General features: G+C 52.5%; 1 protein-coding gene across 1 annotated transcript in view; it reads right to left on the bottom strand.

Annotated features, from left to right (window-relative positions):
* Positions 1–9817, bottom strand: part of LOC103212375 (gamma-aminobutyric acid type B receptor subunit 2-like) — a gene marked incomplete at its 5' end in the record, with an annotated part of 135553 nt that overhangs the window by 64696 nt on the left and 61040 nt on the right. Inside the window, one exon of the mRNA XM_007958356.2 lies at positions 7984–8106. Within this exon, the coding sequence (XP_007956547.1) occupies positions 7984–8106 (123 nt within the window). The remainder of the gene's footprint in view (positions 1–7983; positions 8107–9817) is intronic.

Genomic DNA, 9817 nt, shown 5'->3' with positions numbered 1-9817 from the left:
GGGCCCCATGGTCTCCCGGATCTCAAAGGGGGCCACAACCTCCTAGGTTTCAAAGGGCGGCCCCACGGTCTCGGTCTCCCGGATCTCAAGGGGGGGGCCATAGCCTCCTAGGTTCCAAAGGGCGGCCCCACGGTCTCCTGGATCTCAAAGGGGGGCCACAACCTCCTAGGTTCCAAAGGGCGGCCCCACGGTCTCGGTCTCCCAGATCTCAAGGGGGGGGGGGCATAGCCTCCTAGGTTCCAAAGGGTGGCCCCACGGTCTCCCGGATCTCAAAGGGAGGCCACAGCCTCCTAGGTTTCAAAGAGTTCATCTTTGCCAACTCGGTTCTGTAGTGTGGGTCTGCTGTTCATGAGTGCCAGGGAGATGGGGCCACTGCCCAAAGCTGAGGGGATGAGGCTACCGTGCCCATAGGGCAGAAGAACCGGGCCTGCCAGGACCAAGGGAGTGGGGTCGCCACTCAGATGGAAGAGACGGGGGCTGTCCGAAGACGAGGGAGCAGAGTTGCCATCCAAGGTGACCTGGAAGGAGGAGCGGAAGCCCAGGGCTGAGGAGCCTCCACCCACACTCCAGAGAGCAGGAACAGCACCTAGCGTGTGGAGGGCAGGGCTGTTGCCCAGGTAGGACTATTTTCAAGCCTTGAGGGCTGATGTTCTGCACTTGCTCATAGTCTGTTCCTCCTTCTCTTCCTCCCATTTCTCCCATTGGAAATGGGAATAGCTACCTTGTGCCTAGTCCATGACTGTATTTTGGAAACACATGACTTGTGTGTTGAGATTTCACAGGTTCATAGATGAAGAGGAATTTTGCCCCAGGATGGAATATACCTAAAGTCTCACCCATATTCGATTTAGATGATTTCAAAGATGAGATTTCAGACTTGGACTTGACTTAAGATTTTGGGTTGATGTAAACAAACAAACAAAAAAACCAAAAACAAAACCCAAACTCACTGCTTTTGAGTTGGTTCTGACTCATAGCAATCCCTCCTTGAGTTTCTGAGGCAGCATCTCTACTGAAGTAGATTGCCCAGTCTTACTTTCGAGGAGTGGCTGGTGGGTTTGAACTGCCAGCCTTCTGGTTAGCAGACAAATGCCTTAGGCACTTGTTTTGCATATGGGAAGGACATGAATTTGGTGGGCCAAAGGGTAGACTGTTGTGGATTAGATTGTGTGCACCCAAAATTTGTGTTGTAAATCCTGACCTGTGGCTGGTAGATAAATCCACAGTGGGAATGGGCTCTTTGTTATGTTAATGAGACAGCAGCAATGTATGGTGTTTTGAGTCAATCTTCTACAACATAATAAAAGAGCAGATTAGGACAAGAAAGCCAACAGAGAAGGAGGACCGGGACCCCCCACCCCCCCCAGCCACATGAAGGTCACCCAGGAGCAGAAGCTCAAAGGGACAAGGTCCTTCTTCCAGAGCCAACAGAGAGCAGAAAGGCCAGCACCCTGAATTTGGACTCCTGGCCTCCTAAATTGTCAGAAGACAAATTTGTGTGACAAAGCCATCCACCCGTGATACTCCTGTTACAGACACACTAGAGAACTAAGACACACACCTACAACTCCACTGCCATCAAGCTGAATTCTGACTCAGTGACTTTATAGGACACGGTAGGACTGCCCCACAGGGCTTCCAAGCTGTAAATCTTGATGGACGCAGACTGCCACATCTTTCTCCCAGAGTGGCTGGTGGGTTCGAACTGCCAATGTTTCAGTTAGCAGCTTAACCCCTATGTTATCAGGGCTGCTTTATGCACGTGCATACACCCTGCCGATTCCTAGTCTCCATCTCACTTCACCTAAGAGCAGTTCATCAAAACTTCCACAGGAAATACTGTCTGCCTTCTGTTCCCAGGACACCAAACTTATCCGCCATCCCTTGCCTGTCAGTTTGTCACTGTGGCGGTGTGCGTGTTGCTGTGCCACTAGAAGCCGTGCAACTGGTGTTGCAAATACCAGCGGGGTCACCCATGGGGGCAGGTTCCACTGGAGCATCCAGACTAAGGCAGATGAGGAAGAAAGGCGTGGCAATCTGCTTCTGGGAATCAGCCAAGGAGAACAGAGTATCGTTTGATACAGTGCTGGAAGATGAGCCCCCAAGGCCACAAGGTGGCGGCAACAATGGCCTCGACCACACCAACAACCGTGGAGACAGACCAGGCAACGTTGTGTTGGTCATGGAGTCACCGTGACTCAGAGCCTACTTGACGGTAACTACCAACCAACCCTGAAGGTTCTCTTCCCGTCTCTGTGCTCCGTCTGGGTTTCCTTGGCTGCTCTTCCTGCCTCCTCGAGCTGCAGACCCTCTAGTGTCGCGGAGCTCGGTGCTCGGGCCCCTTCTCTGTCTGCACGGCGCCCTCGCTGAGCTCCCGTAGAGTTTCAATCATCTTTGTGCTGACACCTTCCAAGTTCCCATCACAGCCGACACCCGGAGCAAACCCAGACCCTATGTCCGATACCTACTCACGGCCACCACTAGCAGAGAAGGTGTTCACTACGAGGTGTTTTTTTTCCTTTTGCAAGAGTACAATCACAGTTTAAAAGCCTTTCTAACATATATGACAGATTTGCCTACAACTACTGGATTGGAAGGAGCCCTGGTGGCACAGTGGTTAGGTGCCCAGCTGCAAACTGAAAGGTGGGCGGTTTGAACGCAGCCAGTGGCTCAGCAGGAGACAGGCTTGGTGATCTGCCCTCATAAAGATTAAACTGAAACCAAACCCATTGCCACTGAGTCCATTCTGACCCACAGCGCCCCTAGAGGACAGAGTGGAACTGCACCATAGGATTCCCAAGGCTGTCAACCTTTATGGAAGCACAGTGCCACTTTCTCCCATAGTTGGTGGATTTGAACCACTGACCTTTCAGTTAGCAGCTGAGGACTTAACCAGTGCACCACCAGAATTCCTTCCGTAAAGATAAAACCCTACAGGGCAGTTCTACTCTGTCATATGGAGTAGTTCTGATCACATCACTCCCCTGATTCCACCCACTGTGTGGAGTAGGGAGCAGCTCCGAACCACAGCGCCCCTAGAGGACAGAGTGGAACTGCACCACAGGGTTTCCAAGGCTGTCAGTCTTCACAGAAGCAAAGCCCAAACCACACCCACTGCCGTGGAGTCCATTCTGACCCACAGCGCCCCTAGAGGACAGAGTGGAACTGCACCACAGGGTTTCCAAGGCTGTCAATCTTCACGGAAGCTGATTGCTTCATCTTTCAACTGCCTCATTCTTTAATTTTGAAGTTTAAATTCCTCTGCTCAGCACACAGGGCCCCCAGTGAGCCCAGCTCTGCTTGCACCATCATCCGTCCCCCCTGCCACTTCCTCAAGGTACCCTCAGCTCTGGCCAGTGGAAGGATGTCATAGCTTTGTAAGCTATGTAGCTATACAGCCCACACCTTCAGAAGAGTATCACACAGTGTGAAACCTCATGGGCCCTCTGTGCCCTTCTCGCTGGCTCCGCCCACCTCACCCAGTGAGAGCCACCGCCACCCTGAACTCTGTCTTCATGATTTCTCTTTGCGCAGCTTGGGTTTCTGAGACTCGTTCAAGTTGATGGGTGCAGCTGGGGGTTATTCGTTTTCATGGCTGTATAGTGTTCCTTTGTCTGAAAGCACCGTAATCCACATGTCCATTTACTACTGAGAGACATTTGGGCTGTGCCTCATGCTTGGCTACTCCGGACAATGCTGCTATGAACGTCTGGGCTCGTGCCTCCTCAGGAGTGTCTCTAGGAAGGCGCCCTTGTGGGATTCCTGGGCTGTGGGGTGTGTGCATCCCTGACTTTACTGACCTCAAGCTGTTTTCCAAAGCACTGTGCTAGCGGACCGGCCTAGCTGCCCTCATCCTCCCAGCACTCGGTTAAATAGACGCGCTGCCTTCTCTCCAAACACAGCTGCCTCTGCCCGGGACAGCCTGCCCACTCCTCTGCTTCCTCACACCTACTCCGCCCTCGGCTGAGAAGCCCGCCCTGACACCACCAGGCCATCCAGCTGCCCCTCCTTGGGCTCTCCCGGCACCCTGTACCTTGTCTAGCACACTCTGCTGGAGCAGGAGTTACCCATTGACTTGCCTGTCTTCTCGATGGCATGCAGGGCTCCCTGAAGGCAGGGCCCTGTCTCGTTCACGGAGGCCTCTCTGGACTCTAGCACAGGGCCGGCTGCATAGTGGGTGGGTGCATACTACGACCTCAATAAATGGTGGTGAATAGGTGAGTGAGGGAGTCAGGGAGCATGGGGAGGGCCTGGGAGTGATGAGCTAGGACTGGAGGTTCAGCCGTGGCACGGAGGCCATGCCATCAGCCTCTAGGGCCACAGCCTGCTCTGAGGGGTGGGTGTTCAGCCCCTGAAGGGAGGAGCGAGGGGTTAAGCACTTCCCCGCCCCTTCCTGGGGATCCCTTCCACCCACGTATGCAGACAAGACAGCAGTGTGGTTAAAACAGTGTAAGAATCCAGGCTCTGCCACTTACTGGCTGTGTGACTTTGGGCACGTCACTGAACCTCTCTGTGCCCCAGCCTCCTCATCTATAAAATGGGGCAAATCCATAGCTCTTCCCTCATAGGGTTGTTGTGAAGGTTAAATTAAATGAGCTAATGCTTGGAAATCGCTTACAATATGATTTATATCACATGATAAATGCTACATAAATGTTTATTAAATAAAAATGACTAAGTGAGTTGGGATGTCTTCAAACTCAAAACCAAACTCACTGCCATGGAATAGATTCTGACTCATAGCAATCCCCTTTGGGTTTCCGAGGTGGTAAATCTTTACAGAAGTAGATCTCTCAGGCTACTTTCCTTGGAGTGACTGGTGGGTTTGAACCGTCAACCTCTGGTTAGCGTCAAACATTCATTCCCTGGACAACTGCGTGCATCCTCACTGGGAGGGGCTCTTCCGTGGGTCTTCCCTGTTATTATTGAGCCCATCAGCCTGTTCGCTTCTTCCTAATGGCTCCCAAGATACATTTATTTATTTATTTGTTGTTTGTCTACTGTCTGCTCCCCCATTAGCCTGGAGGTTCCCTGAGAGCAGGGCCCATGTTGCTGTGCTCATGCCTGGGTTCCCTGTGGGAGATGCTTGGGGAGGCTGCACCCTGTCCTGGAGAAGTTCAGGGTCTGGAAGGGGTGGAGGCAGGTGATGCACGGCAGAGACAGCCTGAGAAGGGTCCTGACAGAGCGGGCTTCAAGATGCTGAGAAGCCTTGGTGGCGTGGCTGCTAACCCAAAGGTCAGCGGTTTGAATCCCACCAGCTTCTCACAGGAGAAAGATGTGGCAGTTTGCTTCTGTAAAGATTTACAGCCTTGGAAAGCCTGTGGGGGCAGTTCAGGAATCAAGTCAACCCCAATGGGTTTGGTTTTTGTTGGTTTCAACATGCTGGGAAGGGGGCACGGAAGAGCAGGCCAGTGAGTTCAGGAACACATTCTGCAGGAGGTAACACAGGAACTCGGTTTGAAAACCGTCGCTCTGCATGTTGCAGGGCTTCTGTGCACAGAGCCAAGGAGAGCAGCGACCAAACGAAGGAAGGTAAGATGGGGGATAGTACGTTGTCAGTTACCAGACTGTACTGCACAAAGTTGGTGGTGACGCTCAAGTCGTTGGCTCGGCAGAGAAGTGGGAGGGTCCTTCTGGAATGAGGAACATCTGGGCAAGGGCTTGGGTGTGCAGTGCCCAGGAAAGCCTACGATCGGAACCAAGGCGTTCAGAGCGTCCAGAGCAGCCTCGTGCATCCAGGGCAGGTGAGGTGGGAGGGGCCAGACCACCACGATCTTCCATCACCTCCCCCAAGCTTAGGCTTCCTCACTTCCTCCCTCTAGGGTGCTGGCTGGGGGTCCTGGGCAAAATAGCCTCTTGAAGGAGCATTTAGGACACGGTCTCCCTGAGCATGCTCTTCAAGTGCCACACTGTCTGACAGAGGGGGCTCGGAGAGAAAACACTGACAGCTGGCATCATTCAGAGGAAAGTGACAATAAACCAACAGGGCTGTAGGTCCCCAAACCAAAGGTTCCGTTACCACGGCAACAGAGTGACAGGGAGACCCTACAATCGGAGGAGGAGATGGGGAGCCGGCCAGGAACGTTCAGAGAGAAACCTCAGCAGATAGCGGGTGGGGGGCACAGAGACGGCGCTCAGGGCCGGGACCCAGGGCCCCGGTCTCATCCAGTGTCTGTGGTGGACAACTGGGTGCTCCTGGTCGGGACCCCTCCTCCCAGCCTTAGCTTCCTCATCTGCACAGAAAGGCACTTCCATAGCCCCCCAGTGCTCCTCGCTTTGAGAACCTTTGCCCTGAAAGTGCCAGAACGTTCTAGAGTTCTGTGCACAAAGCCGTCGGCAGCAGCTGCACTTACTACAGAACAGAAGCAAGACAGTAGGACGGGTGATAGCGCCCCTCTGTGAGGCAGACTGAACGCACAGGTTTACTGTGCTCATTGGCCCAGGGGGACAGGCTTCCTGGATCCATTTTCAGAGCTGGCTGACTTGGGCTGACCACTCCCCACGACAGCCTCCGCCTCGGGGACCAGCTGTGCGTATTCCCCAGCCATCCCAACCTTTGTGGGGGCAGCAGGCCTTCAGCTTCCCCGCCCCCCCACCTGCTCCAGGCCTGCTCGCCTCCCCCTCCCTGATATCCTCAGGCCTCAGTCGGCCCCCAACTCTAACTCAGTCCTCATCTGCAGAAGGGGTGACATTTCCCCGCCCCACTCATGCCCCGGATTTGTGGCCAATGACTGCAGGCCTAGGAAAGCTTGTAAAACCGCTAAGTGGTGTCCCTGCACTGAAAGGCAGGATGGGGAGGCAGAGGTGTTGCCACTAGCCTGCTGGATAACCCCGGGTAAGTTACTTAACTGCTCTGGGCTTTCGTTTCCTTATGAGTAAAACAGGGTCCCCAGCAGCACCTACTCCACAGAATGGTTCACACTCAGTGTTGATTGACTATGACGCTTATCACCATCATTGTCACTACTGCTTGTTATTATCATCACCCGGGCTCTCCTTAGCTTGGAAGCCCAGAGAGCCAATGACAGCTCTTCCTAACGTTCACATCTCACCTGGCGGTGGGTGGGGAATCCCCCCGGGGTAGGGGGCAGGTCTGCCCCACGGCCAACTGACTGGCACCCAGACGTCACCTCCCCTTCTGGAAACAGCTGAGTCTTGCCCCTTTGCCGTGGGCACAGCCAGTGTTAGTTCCGTGTGTCTGGAGTCAGAGTTCCTCCCAGGGTGGACACTCCAGGTGGGCGATGGAGCCCACAGTACTAAATCTTACTCCTAAATCCACGCTGTCAAAAACACCATCACCCACCTGCATAACTTCTGCATGACTCAAGATAAATGAGGCAGATCATCTCAGTTGCTGGAAGAATTTCTTTTCCGACACACAGGATGACCAGTGCCAGTTTAGTTTAAGAATTCACACCCAATGCCACAAATAGAGTTCCCTAATGGTGCAGTGGGAGAAACTGGGATACTCGTTTTCTCAACTGACTCTTCTATGCTGTGTTGGCGTCATAGCTTCTAGCACCTTCCCCAGCTCAGCCCAGCTTCACCCAGCAAAAGACACTGAACTGCCCTAAGAGGAAGTCAACTAAACCCCCACTTCCTGGACGTCCTGGGAAGGCCACTGCGAGTTAAGGGCAAGGCCAGACGCCAGAACATTAAAGGATATATTTAACGGGACTGACTTTTCATGCAAGATTCTTTATTTTAACAACAAAATCACTGCTATCAACTGTGTAAAAAAGAAATGTACTGTGCATCACTGAAAATTGCACAGAAACTAGAAGGGGATGCTTACTCCGTACCTCCGTACTCCCGAGGGGACTTACCTTAAAGGAGAGAGAAAACGCCATGTCATTCCTCTTTATTTAAGTGGGGCTTCTAAAATGAACCTTGGGTGGTGTAGGAGATGTGCGCCTGGCTGTCCCCTCCCCAGCGTCCGGGAGCCACATGACTGCAGGCCCCCTCCCTCGGCCCGGCACTCACCTCCATGCTGTACCTCTCGACCGTCCTCCTCAGGGGGTCCACAGCCTGCCAGCAGATCAGGATGCACAGGTCAATCAGCAGCATGCCCCCCACGATCACGAGGAGCTTCTGGTCCTTGATGATCTGCAGAGAGGGCGGGAGCAGAGGGAGTGGACGTGAGAGAGAGCTCCCCAGACAGCAGCTGAGGGGCCGGATGACAGGAGCGACCGCATCACGTCACCCCAGCTTCCAAGTCTCTGTGACTGCCCACACCCCTCTCCTTGCCTTGGCATTCAAGGCCTTTCCTGAGCTAGGCCCCAACCACGCCCCACACTCTCACAGGCACTTTGCTGGAGCCTGACCACTCCTGAGGCTCTGGATGAGCTGTGATTCCACCTTCCAGACCTTTGTGCGTGCTAGGTCTTTTGTCTGAAATGCCTGTGCTTTCTGTTTGACAAACTCCTAATAATCCTTAAAGACCCAGATCAAATGCCACCTCCTTCATGAAGTCCTCTCTGACTCCCACACAGAACTAATTGCTCCCACATTGTTGTTGTTAGTTGCTGTTGAGTTGATTCTGACCCATGGCGAACCCACGTGCAGAACTAATTACTCTCACAGAAGTTCATTCATAAACTTCATTAGCAGCAGCAACAGCAGCAGTAGTTACAACAATGAGAAGAGTGAACATTTAATGAACACTCACTCTGTGCCATGGTCCGGGCTGACGATTTTATATGCATTGGCTTATAAACCCAAAAACCAAACCCACTGCCATTGAGTCGATTCTGACCCACAGTGACCCACAGGACAGAGTAGAACTGCCCCACAGGGTTTCCTAGGCTGTCAACCTTTACAGAAGCCAACTGACTCATCTTTCTCCTGTAAAGTGGTAACCAGTCTTTTGGCTAGCAGTTGAGTGGTTTAACCACTGTGCCACCAGAGCTCCTGTAAAGGCAGTTACTAATTACTATTTCCATTTCATGGTTGAAGAAACTGAGGCTTAGTGGGAGGTTTGAACCGCCAGCCTTCTGGGAAGCAGTCAAATGCCTCAGGCACTATGCCACCAGAGCCCCTGTCACTTGCTCAGTGCCATCTATGTGTCACTAAGAGGTGAAGCCAGGGTTTGAACCAAGCTCCTCTTCTCTTCAGAGTCCACACACTTAACCATTTTCACCACTGACCACATACTATGTTAACTTGTCTACACGTCTACCTTCTTCAGTAAACTGGGAGCCCCTGACAGAAGGGAGGGCAGTTTTATTTCTTTGAGTACCCTCAGCATCTACCTGTGTCTGCCATATAGTAGTAGATACTGAAAAATTTGCTGGACAGGATTAGGTATGTCTATGCAGGGGAGAATGTGCCCATGACCATGTAGAGTTGGCAGACAGTTTCTACAAATGTATCGGTATGTTCTGTAAGAACTCCCAGGTATATAGCAGAGCTGACAAGGCATAAGGTTGTAGTCACTTCTTGGCCACAGCCAGCTACCCAGAGGGAGCAAGTAGTTGGACCTGTGGGCTCGGGACTATAGTCACAGGGGACATCAAGCTCATTTGGCGTAACATACTACATAAAACATTGTTCCACATCCTACTTTGGCGAGTAGCGACTGGGATCTTAAAAGCTTGGAAGCAGCCATCTAGATGCAACGATGGGTCTCACTTTGTCCAGAACAAAGAAGAACAAAGAAAACCAAAACTCATGGAAACAATTAGTCCAAGTGACTGGTACACCATGTGATCCTCAGCCTACACAACTATGAGACCAGAAGAACTAGATGGTACCCAGCTATCACTGTCAACCACTCAGAGGGGGATCTGTGTAGGAGATCTTGGATAGAGAGGGAGAA

The sequence above is a fragment of the Orycteropus afer genome, unplaced genomic scaffold (genome assembly GCF_000298275.1).
Source record: "Orycteropus afer afer isolate SDZICR_OR568_19922 unplaced genomic scaffold, OryAfe1.0 scaffold00943, whole genome shotgun sequence".
NCBI classification, from domain to species: domain Eukaryota; kingdom Metazoa; phylum Chordata; class Mammalia; order Tubulidentata; family Orycteropodidae; genus Orycteropus; species Orycteropus afer.
The sequence above is the reverse complement of the archived record's forward strand: the minus strand, read 5'-3'. Positions and strand labels throughout refer to the sequence as shown.